The sequence below is a fragment of the Tetrao urogallus genome (assembly GCF_951394365.1).
Source record: "Tetrao urogallus genome assembly, chromosome: 7".
Lineage (NCBI taxonomy): Eukaryota > Metazoa > Chordata > Aves > Galliformes > Phasianidae > Tetrao > Tetrao urogallus.
In genome coordinates, this window is record NC_136820.1 from 25,668,107 (window position 1) to 25,687,638 (window position 19,532).

At 34.3% G+C, this 19,532-nt stretch overlaps 1 protein-coding gene across 1 annotated transcript in view; it reads left to right on the forward strand.

Annotated features, from left to right (window-relative positions):
- Positions 1-14,564, forward strand: part of THSD7A (thrombospondin type 1 domain containing 7A) — a gene marked incomplete at both ends in the record, with an annotated part of 184,030 nt that extends 169,466 nt beyond the window's left edge. The window contains 9 exons of the mRNA XM_079538128.1: positions 1,411-1,528; positions 2,087-2,232; positions 2,783-2,957; positions 4,095-4,268; positions 5,217-5,312; positions 8,928-9,010; positions 9,342-9,552; positions 12,819-12,906; positions 14,480-14,564. Coding sequence (XP_079394254.1) covers positions 1,411-1,528; positions 2,087-2,232; positions 2,783-2,957; positions 4,095-4,268; positions 5,217-5,312; positions 8,928-9,010; positions 9,342-9,552; positions 12,819-12,906; positions 14,480-14,564 — 1,176 coding nt within the window. The remainder of the gene's footprint in view (positions 1-1,410; positions 1,529-2,086; positions 2,233-2,782; positions 2,958-4,094; positions 4,269-5,216; positions 5,313-8,927; positions 9,011-9,341; positions 9,553-12,818; positions 12,907-14,479) is intronic.
- Between the last annotated feature and the right edge of the window lie 4,968 nt (positions 14,565-19,532).

Genomic DNA, 19,532 nt, shown 5'->3' on the forward strand with positions numbered 1-19,532 from the left:
AATATTAATGATTTTACCACCACAGTATAAAGTAAAAATATAAGCTGAAGCCCTCATTTTACAAGCTATTATTTAGAAAATATTTATTTAAAATAAGATTTGAGAATATATTTAAAAGTCAGTATATGCCATTAGGACTGTGTTGCCATGCTTTGTTGCATGCTCAAGTGACCAAAAGGGCACATGACATCCTGGCCTGCATTCAAGGGAGGTGATCCTGCCTCTCTACTCTGCACTGGTGAGACCTCACCTGGAGTACTGCATCCAGATGTGGAGTCCGCAGTACCGGAGAGACACAGACCTCTTAGAGTGAGTTCAGAAGAGAGCCACAGAAATGATCCAAGGAATGAAACACTTCCTCTGTGAGGACAAGCTGAGAAAGTTGTGGCTCTGGGGAGATTTGATAGCGATCTTTCAGTATCTACAGGGTGGCTGTAAGAAAGAAGATAAGAAAATCTTTAGCAGGGTCTGTTGTGATAGGACAAGGGGAAATGGTTTCAAACTAAAAGAGGGGAGATTTAGATTGGATATAAAGAGAAAGACTTTTATGATGAGATTAGTGAAGCACTGGAACAGGCTACCCAGAGAAGTGGTGGAAGCACCATCCTTGGAGACATTCAGGGTTTAATCTAGCTGTAGCTGTCTCTGTTCGTTGCAGGGGTGTTGGACTATAAGACCTTTAAAGATCCCTTCCAAGTCAAATGATTCTATGATGATCAGAAGTAGTGTGGCCAGTAGGAATAAGGGATTGTCCCCACATACACAGCACTGCTGAGACCACTCCTTGAATATCATGTTTAGTTTTGGTCCCTTCACTACAAGGAGCATGCTGACTTGGTTGAGTGCGTGCAGAGAAGAGCAGTGAAGTTGCTGAAAGGAACAGAAAACAGGACGTATGAGGAGTAACTGAGGGATCTTCAGTTTTTAGTCTGGAGAAGGATGAAGACAGACCTCATTGCTCTTTACAATTACCTGAAAGAATGTTACAGGAAGAAAGCATCAGCCCTTTTTCTCAGGTGATGAGGAATATTGTGTTAGGAAGCTGTCTTAAAGGTATTTAGGTTAGGTACTGATGAGTATGATCAGGCACTGGAACAGGCTGCCCAGAGAAGTGCTGGAATCCTCATCCTTGCAGGTGTTAAAGAGGCAGGGATGTAGTTTAGTGATGGGACTCATTCCATCAGTTTTGTGGCTGGACTTGAAGAATTTAAAGATAGTTTCTAACCTAGGTTATTCTATGATTCTGTGAAATGAGATTTAAAATAGCTTAATTGTTTTACTTATTATTTAGGAATTATTTCATGTTTACTTAAGGCTTACTTGTTTCAAATTCACTCTGTCCAAATGCATACTGAGCACTGCTGGCACAGACTGAACATTACATGCTAATTATTGGATATTTTCTTCTAGCTTGGTTTGGAAAAGACGTGGCAAATGAATATATCCTGTGTGGTGGAATGTCCCGTGAATTGTCAGCTTTCTGACTGGTCGTCTTGGTCTGACTGCTCTCAAGCATGTGGCCTTACAGGTCTGCATATAACCTTGGAATATTTTAAAGACTGAGTTTTCTTTCCCTTCCCCTCCCTGTTTCCTTTCATCTTCCCCTCGCCCTTTCATTTTCCTTTTCCCTTCCCTACACATAATTCTGTATTAACTCAGGAAAAACAGCAGCAAACTCCAGATGAACAGTCAGTATCTCCACAGAACTGCCATAAGCATTTTATCATCTTCAGAGAGAGTATTCTTCCCCAAGTGTTGCGTTGCTGACAGCAACCAAGCTTCTGAACTGGGTATTTACTAATTTTTTTTTGCTATTACAGGAGTAATCTGAAATCCTGATCAGACATCCTCCTTCATGCAGTACTTCATGCTGTACTGAACATACAGTGTCTGACTCAGAAAATATAAAATAAGAAAATCCATATAACAGGCAAGAGCCAACAGATTTGCTTTACTGTCCAATTTGTCAAATATGAAAAAATTACATTATTCAAACACTATGCTTTTCACCAACATAGAACCATCTTCAAGATTAAATCAGCCTAGCTACTTTGCTATTACCTATATTGCTGTTTCTCATTTGCAGGAAAAATGATCAGAAGAAGGACCATAAATCAACCGTTTCAGGGCGATGGGAGGCCTTGTCCTTCTCAGATGGAGCAATTCAAACCCTGTCCAGTAAAGCCTTGTTATCGATGGCAGTATGGTCAGTGGTCTGCATGCAAAGTAGAGGTAAGACCCACAGTGGACATTGAAATTATGGAGCTAGGCATGTTTGAAATATGCCCGAATATCTGTTTCAAAGCACTGTAGTCAGTTTACTTCCACATATTTTATACAAAAATGTGAAGATTTATTTTTAGTTCATATTTGTCAACAGGTATAACAATGTCCTACAGACATTCAAAGTAGAAAGGTAAAGTTTGGTATTTCAATGACATCTTTGCTAATAACTGAAATCCTTACATTGTAAAAGAGTATATGTGGTAACAGATGAGCATCCTTGTTGAAAAAAAAGTCTTATCCTAGAAAAGATCTTCTCTTAAGATACCGCCATGATTGCAATTTAAAAGCACAAGCTAGATCCATATATTAAGAAAAAACGGTGACAGCATATTTTTTTGTTTGTTTCAAATGTAAAAAAAAACAATGTATTTTTATTTTCCCTACTCAAATGAATATGTATTTTGGCAAAAAAATAATAGGAGATGCAATGATATGTAGCTCAAATTCAGTCTTTTGATACTTTCCAACGTACAGCATCCATATCCTCCTTCCCCAGGTTGCTCAGTGTGGAGAGGGCACACGAGTGCGGAATATTTCCTGTGTGGTTTTTGATGGATCCACTGAAGATGGAGGCAAAATAGTAGATGAGGAATTCTGTGGAGAAATAGAGCCTATTATAGATGGTAATAAAAAGATGGTCCTTGAGGAAACATGCACTGTTCCTTGTCCAGGTAAGAAAGCTATTCAAATAAACATTACATTTCAAGATCGTTTGGTTTACTCCTTCAGCTTACAGTTATCAGTATCTAGGATTAGCCACAGGCAATAAAATGTTTTTCACATACTTTACCAATAGGGAAAATGACCGAGTTACTCTGGTGGTGGATTCACTACTGCTTACTATTAGATTTTAAATTTTGCTGAGCATGAACCTGTTCTTCAGCAGTCTCACATTTAGCCAGTAGGAATAACTGCCCTATGGGGATGTGTTAATGATAAGTTCCAGCTAATGTTTCCAAAAATCACTGCTTGCTTTCCTATTGTGTATACATCAGTTCTTCAATTATTCATTTCTTCACATGATCTCCTAATGTTGGCAAATAAAATACCTTCATTAATCAGGCATCTGGTCAACACAGTGCTGATTACATCTTTCATCAGTACAGTAGAAGGTAGCTTTAATTTTTAATAGCTCTTTCACTGACATAATGAGAAGTAAGAGGTTTATTAATGAGTCTGTGTATAGTCCATTTGATACTGCATCTTTTACAAAATGGTCTGTTTATGTTATTTTGAAGATCTTCCTTAAATTTTCTTTAGCCAGTCTCACTAATTTATCTAACTAGCAGAATTCTATTTTTTTTCTTTTTACTCCATAAAATTACGTTTTGCAAATCTCTGTTATAGTACCCTGGAATAACTGGAATAGACATTTTAATCACTTTCTCATTTCCTATTCTTATAAAGAATGCATCAGTAGTAGTTTTTACTGCCTGGTTAAAGTGCTTCTGCATGAGGATATGTGACAATCTTTTTAAAACTCCACAATGCTTTCTCTTTGTAGTGTCAAAGAGAAGTAATGAATAAGATGTATAAAATTAGCCTGAGGTACACAGTGTACAATTCCCTAATATTCGTTAAATCCAAGCATTGTATGGAGTGTCATCAGAAATTGAAAATGAGTCTGACTTTATGGGAATGCTACAGAAACCTGTTCTGCTTTCCAACAAATAGACTATCATCGTTATTATTTTCAGCCTCACAGATACTTGGAATAGCTCAGAATTTCTAAGTTTTTCTAAGTCCTACTCACTGTCATGAGCTCTTCACATACGTCAATGATCTTTTATCTTCTAATAAAAATTCAGGGGACTGTTATTTGAAAGAGTGGTCAGAATGGAGCCTTTGTCAGCTAACCTGTGTTAATGGTGAGGATCTTGGCTTTGGAGGCATACAAGTCCGATCTCGGGCAGTAATCATTCAGGATTTAGAGAATCAACATCTTTGTCCAGAACAAGCTTTGGAAACAAGACCATGCAGTGGTAAGTACCAAAATACACATCACTCTTCCTGTAATAAACAAAATACAGAACTACAGTATGTTTCTTTTCTTTCTGCTGAGGCTATCAAAATTAGGAAATTATGGATTTAGTGGACATAGAAATGCACTTAACTTTTTATTTTCCATATATCAACTATGTACCACAAAAACTTGGAAAATTTACCTATTGTATGTTTCCACTTCAAACACATTTTTAAAATCCCTTTTTAATAATGAAATACCTTTTCAAGATTTGGGGAAAAAAAAAATAGTTGCCTTATCTGCTTGATAATTTCTTAATTAAAAAAAAAAAAGGATATTATGATGCATAACCAAATTTAGAATCCTGTCTGCTCTTATCACATGACAATGACTAAAAAGTTTGTCCTACTGCTAGTACTAAGCAAAATACCTAAGAAAAGACATTTCTTGTTCATTTAGACACCAGACAGATGAATAAAAAAAATTTTTATTGGGCAACTAAGGTACAGAAAGACTTCATATTTTATCCCAGATTATATGAGATGTGTACAGTGGAGTAGAGATGTGAAGTCAGATACAGCCAAGCTTCTTTACCATACAATGGAATAGTAACTAAAGCATAGCTTTACCAAGAAAGAAAGCTGACTCCTAAATGACTTTTCACAACAGATAGGCCTCATCCATTATGAGGTTGTTGAAAATGTCTGTTTTGCTCGATAACTATATTGGTCTTACTCCACATGCAATGTGTATGAACATTATTGTTCAGTCCAGAAGACAGCCGTTCTATTCTGTATGCATCCAGTAAGTGCAGACTTCTGTGTGTGCAGTACGCCTTTCTGAGTTGCTGGGTGAAAGAAGGACACCATAAAACCCATTAAACTTAATGTATGCTGTCTACTTGCAGCTAGTGGTAGGCTGAAGTCTTTTCATTTAATCTCTTAAAAAATGAATATCTTCTGTATAGATGGCCACTGCTATGAATACAAGTGGATGGCTAGCCCCTGGAAGGGATCTTCTCGAACTGTGTGGTGCCAAAGGTCAGATGGCTTAAATGTCACAGGTAATTATTTGTTTTACATATACACAAAAGCCTGGAAAATAAGCGGATAATACATTTTTTTCCCGAAAATGGGATTAATTTTTAAAAACAATCTGATAAAAATGCTTGTTCCTGATCTATGCTGTTGTGTTGAGTCATCATGTTTTTGCAGACTAAAAACGTCAGCTCTGCTACAGAATTACATAGCATGTAACAGTAAAAGTAAAAACAAGTATTATCTTCTATATTTGATTTGCACATTTTTTATTTCTACAAGCATCTATATATTTCTAAATTTTACATATCTAGCCCTGCAGCAAAGTGAACTTTTATGTATTGAAGTACAATGCAGATACAGAGGCAGAAACATATGCAGTGCTTGACAATAACAGACATATATACATTCTGAAAATTATAACAGATTTTAATAAATACGTTAATATAAATTTGTTACTTTACATCAATGACATAAATTTATAGCAGGATAGTTTAGTAGACAGTGATTGGATGGAGTTTCTTTTGACATAAACTAAGCTACAAAATATCTTAAATGAATGACTGAGGTGCCTAAATTCCAGAAAATCTACATACATATTTTATTTGCATGAGTTTATTTATCAGAATTAGAAATTATGCAATGCATTTGTTTTTAAAAATATTTTAATATCAAGTATGGTGGTTATAAACACACCCTCAATTCCAGCTCCTGTCAGGTCAAAGGGAGAAGTTCTGATTCATGGTAGAATACATCATGATTGTCTGATTTGTTACTAGGAATAAATTCTTTGTATCATTTTTACAAGGTGTTGAAATAACTTTTGGTAGTACAAAGTCTCTTTTCTAAGTGTCATTTTGCAATGTAAAATTACTAAAATATATCACCTTCACATCAGATGCAACAGGGCATCTTTAAGTCACAATTTTTATTGATATAACTATATGAAATTATCCATTAAATGTCCTAGAGAATTTTAAATTTCTCACTTTGGAAATTAAGGCTCTAAGATATTAAAAGCAAAGTATATTTATAAATCATAGTAATTCACATATAAATAATAGTTTGTTCTGAATACAGCCATGTGATAAATTTTAAAACTTTGTGTTGCTGGCAGATTTTTCATGATGCTCCCTTGTATAAGCATAAATAAATGTAAGTGGAGCTGATTCTTCTGAAATTAAAGTTCTGTGAGTTTTACATAACGGGGCCAAGTATTTATTTTCTGATTCTAAGATTTGTTTATTCTTCAAAACTGCTCTAAATTAAATGATAATTTGGCATTCATAAAACATGGGCATGCATGAAAACTAGGAAATAATAACAACAACTATAATAATAAATTAGTATTAATTACCTAAAGAATATTGTAACAGAGAAACAAGACTATGGAAATCACCTATTTAATAAGGAAAAGTGATAGATCTAGATCTAGTCTATTTAGAATGCTAGAGAAATATGCATTAGTATTACTCAATCTAGAAAAGATGGAAATTGCAAAGCAGATAACAATCTATCAGAAAGACAGATGTTAAGAGACCAAAACTGAGATGAGAATGGATGGTTTTGGGGGTAAGTTAGCCTCTAAAGACTTACCTTATTAATTTAATTAAATTTCCCTAGTCATATTTATGAAATATTTGAGAATACACTCACCTCAAAGGAGATCTGCAGTTGCATGAAAAGAGTGGGAATCTATAGGACTGAGTAATGAAATAAACTAAAAGTTAATTGAAGAAGTGCTAGCTCACATACTTGTCTCTTGCAGAGGTAGGACATTAGCATAATATAATGCCTGCCTTGATAATCCAATTTAAGGAAAAACATTCCAAGAAAGCAGACAAGAGAAAGATGGGAAGATCTCCACTTTGAACATCTTGATTGTGTTAATAACAGGAGCAAAAGCCTACCAGAGAGAGGAGAAAGTGAATCCATGCACCTTTCTAAATGCTGATAGGACCTCCATGGCAAACCAACCTAGGTTCTACATTGTATCTCTTTTAAGAAGTTGTTCTGTATGTGGTTTTAGGTTGTACTTTTCTGATTTGAAATGAAGACAAATGGAAAATTCCAGGGACTGTGATCAACTGTTCCTATGCAGTACAAAACTGTTTTTGATATATTATTTCAAAGAAAGTACTTAAATGTAATGTTCTTGAATGAACTTCTCTTCAGGAAGTATACAATTATGAAGCAGACTGTAAATTCACATTCAAAGTTTTTTTGAACATGGTTTGTATAATCTGTAGTATTGAAAATCTCGAAGTGGTAGATACACATATATGATTGATTTGAATGGAAGTTATTTAATTTGATCTAGAATCAACCCATATCTTAGATGACTGTATTTCTTTAATGCCTTCTCACTGCACATCTGGCTCTAAGATAGTGCGTTTAAATTCAGATATTGTTTTCGTGAGTCCTGCTCCTATTTTAAGGCCTTTGTTTATTTATTTCCTTGTACAATATTATTGTGCTGAATAGTTGTTTTTTACTTGAAGGTGTTGTTTCCTACGGGCGATGAAGCTACTATTTCCTTCTTCAGCTTGCTTGGATGACTGATACTTTATTACATAGATTCTCACAGGCATGTGATTTATATGCTAGGATGCACAATTTTCCTTTCTGAGGGTGAGAAAAACTGATGGCAACCAGCAGGGTTTACTTTGTTCCTCATCAGCCATCCTGTTAACAATTTGATCTATATAACCACATCTAACTGCATCTGCTATGATTGTGACCAATGTCAGCTATCGGGATTTCATCATCATGTCACACCAGCATAAAAATATAGTTAATTTGGGAGATGCAAGATAAGTTGTCCTGTTGCAGTATGAATGTTACAGCATGTACTGCATGTCTTTTTGAAAGACAGAGGGAAACTCAATACATTCAAAGTGATTCTAAGTATATTTTGAAGTTAACCTGGCTGAAATGATAGTGAAAGCCTGATTGTGTATGTTGGTCCATAACAATAACTGCGCTGTAAATAAAGATGTAGCAATGAGAACTAGGGCATATAGAAAGGAAAGAAACACTGATAACCACTTTCTATCATAGCATTCAGTATATGTTCTTCACTTCTGAAAAAGTTTTCTTAGGCTAGAATGGAGTATGGCTTCATATGAGGCAAAACTATAACGTGAGTAAAATTAACTAATGAGGAATATCAGAAAACATAAAGTGAATGAATACTTTGTTTTAAGTTTGGCAGCAAAGAGATAGATTACAAATATGCCTTTATTTTCTTTGTGGACACAGTTTTAATATGCGTTACTAGGGGGGCCCTAGAAAACCCAAATCTGTTTCTTCAAGCACAACAAAATATTTAAACTTACTTATTTGTGCAAATAAAAAAAAAACAACTATTTGTGCAGAGGAAAGGAACAAAAAGTGAAAAGAAGATCACTTGCCAAATATTAGTTCTCTAAAATGTGAATGAGTGGAAATCTACATGCTGTATCCTTATTGTAGCAATAAAAAATACTTCAGACAAATTATCCCTCCCCTAGCATTAAGAGTCTTAAATTCAGTTTAATAATAAAATGGCAATCTGTGACATACTGTAGGAAATAATGGCATCAGTATTTTCATCAGAGGAGAGGTATTACCATGTCAAAATATGATTTTCTGTCCTACAGGAGGCTGCTTAGTGATGCGCCAACCAGATGCTGACAGGTCATGTAACCCACCATGCAGCCAACCCCACGCTTACTGCAGTGAGGTATGTGCTAATGCATCAGAGCACTAAACAACCCCATGAGGGATTTCCCACACATCTCTGCATTTTAAAGATTGTGCCAATAAATGTATTTTCAGAGATTTTTTTATCACTGTTTTGATAAAATCAACCTTAGACTATTCTCTACTTCTCAGTTAAGTGTTGAATAATCTCTGTTCATTTGCTATACTTCATAAAAATATATGAAGAGGTACTCTCCAGGCTAGCACTCCTCAAAACAATCTTCTCTTCTAGTCATCCTTGTTGTTATGCTTTATAGCCCACACAAAACTTGTTTTTCTGCTACACAGTGTAAAACACTTGTTCCCTACAGACTAGAACATGCAGTTGCGAAGATGGATACACTGAAGTTATGTCCTCTGATGGCACACTTGAACAGTGCACTCTCATCCCAGTGGTGGTGATTCCCACCATGGAGGACAAAAAGGGAGATGTGAAAACCAGTCGAGCTGTGAACCCCACCCAGCCCTCCACTAACCAGTCAGGACGAGGAAGGACCTGGTTTCTACAGCCTTTTGGTCCAGGTGAAGTCATGCAATGAGCAGTTCATAATGCTAACTACTTCTTGCAGGGCCTGGCATTCACATATTTGTGATGACAGGGAAAAAAAAAATCCTTAAGTGCTCATTTAAGAAGACAAACAACTGACTGAAAGCAGAGAAAGTGAGAATAGTAAACTGCTGCCATTTTCTGCTGCATATCTAATGACATTTTGCATTCCAAAAGGCTTCTTTTAATTCATGATACTTGTTAAAATTCACAGAAGCTATTCAAAATGTGACTTCAGAAGGGCATTAATAGCAAAGGTGCAAGCCAGGATGTTAGATTATGCCACCATAATTGATAATGCTAGTGAGAAATGTGTGAGCAGGTGGCACAGAGATCTGTAAAGGATAAGTATTGCTTGAAGTTTACAGCCATGGCATGAATCATGGAGAAACAATCAGTATAGATATGGCATATTTTTCTTTCATATCTAAACTACTTCATGTTAGGCAGGAGCTAACAATAATATTTAGCATAAACATGCTTTAAATCACTAGGAAATGTTTGACCATGTTCTTTAGAGCAGAACAAGCACTCAAGTTGTAAGAAATATGCTCAGAGTTATGCCATTAAAAATATTTCATAAAGTCTATCATGTAATCAGATTTTCTGATACTATCACTGATACAAATAAAAGTTTCAGTGACAAAATCCTTTCAAAGAAAGAGATTTTATTCTTGTCAAAAATGTCAATTATATAGAGAACAATTAACTATTTTCTTGTCTTTTAATCACATAGAGCTAAATATTTTTACACGCTTGTGTCTTAGTGTTTATTTCTAAGGTTTCCATGAAAGTTTTAAATCTGAAGATTGAAAGCAGTTTCTTTACTTGCATAAAAACTAAAACAATGCAAATTGAGAACAGCAGTACTTACAATAAACAGACTAAATCAGATTTGGGTTATAAATACTTTAGTTAGATCCGATTAATCCAAGTAGTATTGACTGTTATTTGTACTTTGATTCTATACATGATACTTCCAAGAGAATGGTCTTTACTCCAATTAGTTATTTCTTTAATCCACAATAAAAATAATTTTAAAAAAGAAATTAAGATTTCCTGGTCCTCTTTAAAAAACAAGACAAAACAAAACAAAAAACCCCACAGCATTTTAACAAATATGCTGTTTTTAATTCACTCTAATTCCACATTAAAATGCCGTAGGGTGTTTTGTAGCAGTCACAGTGCTGACAATAAGCAAGTACCAGGTAGTTGCGTTGAACTTTATAGAACATGGATGCTCATGTGAGTTCAGACATATTTTTTGGAACAAGAAATAGTTGAGAGATTTCATGAAACCTCATGAATGTTCCAGTAATTCCTGGTTTGACTAAATAAGGCAGTTCAGTTTAGATAAAAACAATGATACTCAATTGAATTAATACTTGATTTATGATTGACTGTTTTCATTCCATGATTAGCTAATGTCTAGAAAGATTTGATTTACTCTGCTATAATCATTTCTTTCAATACAGTTTCCAAGCCTAGGTGTAAAGTAATTCTTCAGCAATCTTCAACAGACTATACTACAGTTCCAGAAAGGAAAGTTTTTATCCTCACAGCTGTCTTTGCTGATTTATCTTGCCAAATAGATGCCATTACCTCATACACAAGAAATAATCTGTCCAAGGGAATTCAGAGTGCCTGTATGAGATGCGATGTCCATGTTTTCATAATATAAATGACCTCATTAACACAGTTCCCCATTCTGACAAAAAATACATAAATCCATACACAGGATAATGCCTGTCTTTTCTTCAAGGAGATAATATTATTTTAAAACAAGCAAACCTGTAACAACCCCAAAACTGTTACATTTATCAGTGGAAATAAACCAAAGGAAGAAAATTATCTGTATATTAATAACGAAATCTGAATTATTCTCATTCCTGCTATCATATCTTTGGATATGTTCAATTTACCTACAACTGACCAATTATTTCCCTTATATTGGTTACTATCAGTTATAATGTCATTATGTACATTAATTTAGTGAAGCAAAAATGTTTTTATATTAATGTTGTTCGAGTTGTTCGTGACTGTAACACCTTGCAGAAAGAGTAAAATTAACTGCATACCAATAGCAATGGTTACTCTGAATTAGAATAAATTCAGCATGCTTTTTGTTCTTATCAGAAGTTGGAAAAACATCAGCTGCATTGGTTATGCCTTATGCCTCTATAAAAGCATCAGAAAGCAATATGTATTTTGTCAGAAAAAGATCAGATATGTTTACTTACCATAATATTGAAAATATATGCAAGGCTTCATGGAAGAACAATTTTGCTACTCATAAATGAAATAATTCAGCTTTTCAATGGAATTTTTTTTTGACAAGGCAGTAGGCCCCCTGTAAAAGAATGTTTTCAACAAGCAGTTTAGAAATGTGTAAACTGAGTCATAAAAAAATAGCAAATCCAACAGCATTCACTGACCTTATGTTGCAACGTACTCATTTAGGGATCAGAGCAAAACCCCCAAAAGTCACATCACTCTTCCTTGGTTTTGCTAGGGTAAGCAAGTGCGTCCAGAATTGAGACAAAAAAGGAGAGTGGGATGTATCCATCAGACTGCAGGGATATCGCATCCAAAATATGAACTGTACAAGCTGGACATAAGTACAAGTCTTATTAGCAACAGGCTATTGCTCTATCCCTGAGCATGAGTTGTTGGGTTTTTTTGGTGTTTTTTTTTTTTTTGGTTTATTCTGTGAGAAGTGGTTTTTCTAACAACAAAACTTGTGTATGATATTAGATGAAATTAAAATGTATTAACTACTTTTTGCAGTAGTTAAAGTTACGTATCTGTATCTAAAGTTCTAATGAGGTAAAACATGTTAAATTTATTTAAAAATGGAAAATTAAATAGCAATGAGAATGAAAATAGTAGATTGAATTCCCAGAGGTAGACTAGAAAGTGATTCTGCCTTTCTATCCTGCTGATGGGGTTTCCCCTTAGCAATGGGCCTAGGGTCTGAGCACCCTGGGGCTCTAACTTGCTGCCATGCTGTTTTTGTCCTGTGTCTCAGCATCATTCAGACTACTGGACTTTAGCTGAAAAGCAGAACAAAAGAGCACAGAGGAGCTATCACTCAGTTGTTTAACAGTATTTTCTCTTATTAAGCTGTAATTGCTTGTGAATACATTTATTTTGGATTATAAGAGTATTTCTATACCATATCAGAACTAATAATTCAGCAAGACTAACTGAAACACTACTGACTAACATTCGTTCCTTTTAGATGGGAGGCTGAAGACCTGGGTTTATGGTGTAGCTGCTGGTGCATTTGTTTTACTCATCTTTATTGTTTCTATGATCTATCTAGCCTGGTGAGTTTTTTAATTATTTACCAACAAACAGTCCCTTGCAGACTGTAATAATGCAAGCATTTATATTTGCAGCTTTAGGAGCTGCAAATACTTCTTCTATAAACTGTAATGTTTTAATTTCTATGTACTTTCATCCAAGCTGAGGTTCATGGGCTCCGTTTGTAGCCCCGATGATAGATAAACTGATAGACTGTCTTGAGATCAGGAGAACTTATTGCAAATATGGCATATCTTAGTGGATAGTTTATTTTCACTTATCTCTGTTGAGAATAACTGTACTCTGTCCATGGTGATTTCATTGCAGCTATATCACAAAACGCAAAGAGAAGTATCAAAAAGGAAACTTAATTGTCAGGCAAGTCTGATTTGATATTTGGTGGGATATAGAGAAATACAACTAAAATAAGGCTGGAGGTTTTCTCATGTGTTTTCATAAATGATACATTTGAAAATATTACTGCATGAAAAAAGAGAAGATTTTTGCAAAAGCAAGTAATTTTGGAGAATGTTCTCCCTGAAATTAATTGGATTCTGCTTGGAATTTCTGATCCAGATGATTGTGAAGGTAGAAGATGAGGGAAGTATGGTCTTAGCAATCAAGATCTTGGCTGTACTGCATAAGTTAACATTTGGGTGGCTTCTGGATTTATTTTTTAGTAAACTTTCTCCAAAATCTCACTTATGTGTAGGTAAGAAAGAAAATATTTTCTGAAAGAAAGAAGATCCGTAAGCTTTTAACTTCACTGCAAATTCTTTAGATTGTGGCCACTGAAAACACCCGTAACAACTGTTTTGGGAACAAAGATTTTGGTTTGGGCAGGCTGATTGACATATCCTATAAATATCCAGTAAAAATTTATTGGACAACAGAATGCAGGGGCTGATTTATATAAATGCTTATAATACACTCTAAAAGAAGGCAAGAACTAAGGCTCATATATTTTAGTTAAAGATAAAATACATAAACATACATTTTTATTTGGCTTAAACATTTTCAAAACTATAGCAAATGGATTGGAAATACTGCTGGATTAAAATTTATGTCAAGTATAGATAGAAAATTTTTATGGCTAGCAAGCACATCCATGATACTTAAGACTGGTTTGATTTTAACATGCGAAATTAACTTTAGTTACTCTGGAATGTATGAGATAAAGCTAATCACAAGATGGAACATTAAGGTGGAAATCCCCGATATGTCAAGAGAAGATTTCATTCACATAATTTAAAAGAACTGGATTGGTTGCTCCATTGATACACAATCAAATATTGCACTGTAGCTTATGGGCTTTTCTGAAAAATGACTGATCTTGTATGATTATGTGCCAAAAATTTTATCAAGTCATGTCAGTACCGTAACAGCCTGTTTCTGAACAACTGAACTTTGAATTAGGTTTCGCTTTGGGTTGATAGTGATAATTAATGAACCACATGAAGGTTTTGAGTGTATAGCTTTTACAAATGATCAAATGTGTTGTCTTATTACAACACAGTCATTTTTCATTTAAGAATGAAATCCATCGTTGCTGTTATCAGTTTCTTGTTCTATTTACAAATTATCTTATTGTTTCAGCAAAAAGCCAAAGAAGCCCCAGAGAAGGCAGAACAACCGGCTGAAACCTTTAACCTTGGCTTATGATGGAGATGCAGATATGTAAAATATACTCACAGTGACAAATGGAGTCTTAATTATTGGATTGAAATCAGAAGGTATCCAAAGCCACAGGGATTTTATATGGAGTGGATTTGACTGTTTTGACTTTCTTTTTTGTAACTGCACTGTAGATAAAGATGGATGGATTTCATAATGCCTATGGATATTCAAGGCATTACTGCTTTACTTTAGACCATCAACACTGAGAAATCTAGCAGAATCAATTTAATAGACACTACAATGGGAGATATTTGTGGTCTTTCCTCAATCTTACAAGCTATAAGCACCACTTCTGTCTCCAGAATACTGTAACTGATATTGTATTAACAGTTGAAAGCCCCTGCAACATTAACCAAGCATAATCAGTACGCATGAAGAGTTTGTACCAAGAGTTTGTATGACTCTTTTCAAGCAGAGCGCATATACTCAGTTGAAGAATATGTATTACTCTATCAGATTATATACTTGTTAAAGAGCAATTTAGTGCTTATTACATTAACTTTTAACTGAGATTAACCCATGAGCAAGTTCAACAGTTTGGCAGTTGATGACAACTTGTGTTAACCTGCATTTCAGAGGGCAATGACTCACTTGCAAAATTCTGCCCTGTTATCACTCCAAAATATAAAGGCCTCCTATACACATCCAGAAAGGAGGCATTCTCAGATTCAATATTTTCTAGCGGTTGCTGTCTGGAAAAAGAATACCCACTGTAAATGTTACAATACATTTCTACTTTCTCTAACTCAAACTGTTGCCTGCATCTTTTGGTACATGTAAGGCAATTTTTTGCACTATATTAGTGCAGCATGATATGCACTTAACTAGTATTGCCATAGTAACCGCCTCTTTTCAGAAAGATGATGATGTATCTTGTGCAAGGAGTGTCAAGTAGACAGGTCTTGAATCCTGAAGAGAGTAGCATTCGGTTTGGACTGCGACTGGATGGAATCGGCTAACAACATGTACTGTACGCACCGATCCTCGTCACAGTGGCCATTTGTGGTCTATATCATGGCAGTAATACAAGTGTCTAGTTTCTTGCCCCACCTACCTATACAAGTATAGATTGTCCTGCTGGTTTCTAATTGTACTTTGAAGGCTGTTTATGACTAGATTTTTTATATTTGTTAACTTTGTTAGAAAAAAAGAAAAGAGAAAGAAAAGCGTTTGCCCTCTAATCTTGAGTGATATTGTCTAAAAAGGTATTCTGATTGTTTGTTAGCTAAAAGAAAAAGGTTTTGCTTTTTTCTTTTTTTTCCTTCTACTAGTGAGAGCATTTTCACTGTTGCTGACTGCAATATTCAGAGCCCTTCTTATCTTTTCTAATTAGGATAGTTGGATAGACTCTTTTAATTATTCATTTAAACTCTTGAGTGTACTGGCAAGTAAACAATTGTTCTGCCATTTTAATTGTCATAACTTTTTAAAGAATTCTGGCAGTATGAAAGCTCACTGTTAACCTCTTCCATACTTATGGCTTTTCAGTGCTACGCTTGTGACATCAAGCTCATTGGCTTGCCACTGTATCTATACACGTTCATGACCTGAGAAGGGTAATTCTCATAAAATGGCTTCTATGTATAGTCTGAAGCAAACATATAACTGATTGTGCCACTACTAAGCAATACAATTACAAAATGTTATCAGGCAACCTGTCAAAAATAATTGTTCTACAAAGCTCAGTATTAGGTTCTCAGGTCTTTTTTATAACCTAAACCATTTCTGCCTATTCATCATACTATTTACTCAAGAAGCACCCATTTTTGCATGTTGAATAAAATTGCAGCTTTGCAAATTTTGGCCCAGATTCACTGAAATCAGTGACAGCTCTCATGACATCAGAGGGTGACATCAGTCCTTAAAAATACCTATCTTTATAGGTATTTTAAAACAGTTCTTGGAACCAATGTGCATTTTGTGCAATCCAAGTAAAAATGATCCAACTTTTAGTTATATTAAATTACCAGTGTGGAATTACTGCATTAAAAAAAAAAAAAAAAGATCTTATTGCCACTGCATAAGTATTCCCCTTAGTGGGAATGGTAAGCAGAGAGGAACGACAGTAACAATCTTTTTGTACATGTTTATTTTCTCATTTTATACCTTGATCCACAGCTGGTGAAGTGCCATGGCCCCCTACCTCAGTAGTAGTTCATTCATACATGTATTGCAGAACTAGGGGCTTCGGTCTTGCATTTCTGTGTGAATATCCATAGGAAGGGAGGAAGGGAGGAAGACCACCAAATCTCAATGTATTTAATTAGTTGTAATTAACTGTAATTAAGTTAGAATTCTTGAGTAAGAAGCAAGAAAAACCTAATTGATTTTCCTATCTTATTAAGCATAAAAAAATTAAATGAAAATGTTATAAAGTTTTGAAGAACAGTAAATATGTGGAAACATGAAGCTTGATCATGATTTTTGTACTTTAAAAAGTCTGATTCTGTGTTACCAAATTGTATTGGACCAATGGGCAATTGAGGGAACAGGGTTTTTTTCAAAGGTAATGCGTCATCTTTATTTAATATACTGGCTGGTCATAGCAGGAGCTGTTGCCTCGTTCTTACCTTGAAGATTTGGATTCCCTAAACGTAAGAAGTTAATAACGTGAAGCTAAAGATATGCCATCTCCTGTTTCTTACCATAAAGTATTTGCAATTGAAGAAAGGGAGATTGTTTATTTAAGTATGTTTGGCCTTTGCAATCCATGCAAGTATTTTAGTATGTTAATACATGTTTTCTTGCTTCAGTGAATTTTGCTGATGCACATCTGCATCATACTAGTGCTGCATTTAAAATCCAGAGTGCATTTTTTATTTTTATTTTTTACAAAGTGCACAGAAATATGAAGCCAAAATGGCTTCCCTCTTTATCAAGAAAAAAAAAAAAAATTAGTCTATAAGGAGGACTGAAATGTTATGTTAAGCTAAATGTTGCAAAGGTGACTAAGCCCTTTAGCATTGAAACAGAAATAATAAGTGAATTGTCAGTATAGAATGAAAAGCAATTTGCTTTAAAAATCAGAGTGGTTCTACAAATCCAGTGCCTAAAGCAGCCACTACTGTAGATTGTTAGATTGTGAAAGTAAAGTGATCAAATAAGCCGTTCAGAAAATAGCAAAGTAGATATTTTCCTGTTGATGTGGTGGTTTGTGTTTTCCTTTTTAAACCTGTAGTTTCTAGATTGCTGTGTCTGCTTTGAGTCCTGGACTAGTTCCTTTTTGAATCTTTGTTGCGACTGCACAAGCTTGTTTATATTTAGTATGAAGCATCCATTTTGAAACTCCCTTTCTCCTGCCAAAATGTAATAAAGTTTGTTTTCCAATATTTTACAATCGGAAGAGACCAATTTAAAAACTCTGTGTATAAATCACTGTAAAATATTCCTTGAATTAAATGGAAATTGTCTTTTAACCTTTATGTAAATTGTGCTCACCCAAAGTTAAGAGTTTATTTTGCCTAACTTAATTTACTTGAATATTTATTTTGTAGAACAAGGAGGCAGCTGTGTCTGAGGAATGTTTACCTTTTTTTTTTTTTTTTTTTTTTTGTTAATGTTAATTTGTAAATTGTGTAATGCATTTTTATTTTTTAAATTATGTATATTTCTTTTTTAAAAAGCACAAAATGTTTACCTTCAACTACTGCAAATTTGTGTATATTGTCACAAAGCTTTATTCAGTTAATACAGATGACATGAAAATGTAACAAGTCTTACGTTTTCATTTGGGTTATTTTTAAATAACTGATGTATTGCTGACAATAAATATAAACACAAAATCATTTCATGTCTTTTTCTAACTGATAAAGTATAGTCTTCTGTGATAGAGCCACAATAAAAACCGGGTCCCTGAAATATGAACACCCTTTAAAAAGTCTCTCTTTTTTTTTTTTTTTTGTAAGAAATTTTTAAATATCATTCTCTTAAAAAATAAAGAAAAATACTTTCTAACATACAGTTAAAACCTGTTCTTGCAGTCTTGTTGACATAAGAGTTTACAATGCATATTTACTTGATCAATAAATATCCAATAAATCATTTGTATTTTAAATTTTCTTAACTTATTGCCATTTTTAGGTCTGGAAAACAACCTATGTGTGGAGGATGAAGGGTGAATCTAGATTTCACTGAAGACAACTATTCATTTCAGTTAATATGAATTTGTCCCTGTCCCTACAAGAAAAAGAACAGATAACAAAATCCCCCTCCCCCAACTGAACAAACATGTTCAATGCTCTCAATAAATTTGTCACTTATCTCCCAGTGTTGAATAGCCAGTATCAAATTCTTTTTTTTTTTTTTTTCTACAATCAGGATTTTGTGGTTTATTAACTAGGAAAAAAAAAGTGAAATCAGTTTTCTCATAACTGTTCAAATTCTGTCTCTATGTTCTCCAAATTATTTTTTGTCATGTAAATTTCTGCAGCATATATTTACATGCCAGTCCAATTTTATTAATTACCTCTCCAGTAATCCTTCACTTTTTACCCTAAACAAGTTTTAACCGAACTTAGAGAGCACGCAACTCTGATTTTAGAGGAATTTCAGGATTTTCAGAAGTTTCTCTTGTATACATGATTTTCTCTTGCTGGAATCTACAGTAAAATAGAAATGTTAATCTTGTTTTTCCACATGCAATTTAATTGTTGAAGATTTTAGATAATGCAAAGTTGTTCAACCCAGTACAGGCAGAATTTTACAACCAATTTAGAAAGATACTTGGAAGAACAAAAGTAAAATTCTTATTTCAAGTCTGTGGAAGAGAATTACCTACTGCACTAAGAAAATCATAAATTCTTCATATTCAGTAAAGAAAACTTCTGGGAGAATTTTGGCAATTTGTTGCAAGACTTTAGAGTAGTGGCTTAAATATTTATTTAAAAAATATTAGAAGAATATAATTTTCATTATACAAGTATAATGAAAGGAGATGAATCGAGAGCTAAGTCAGGAAACTTAGATAGGCACT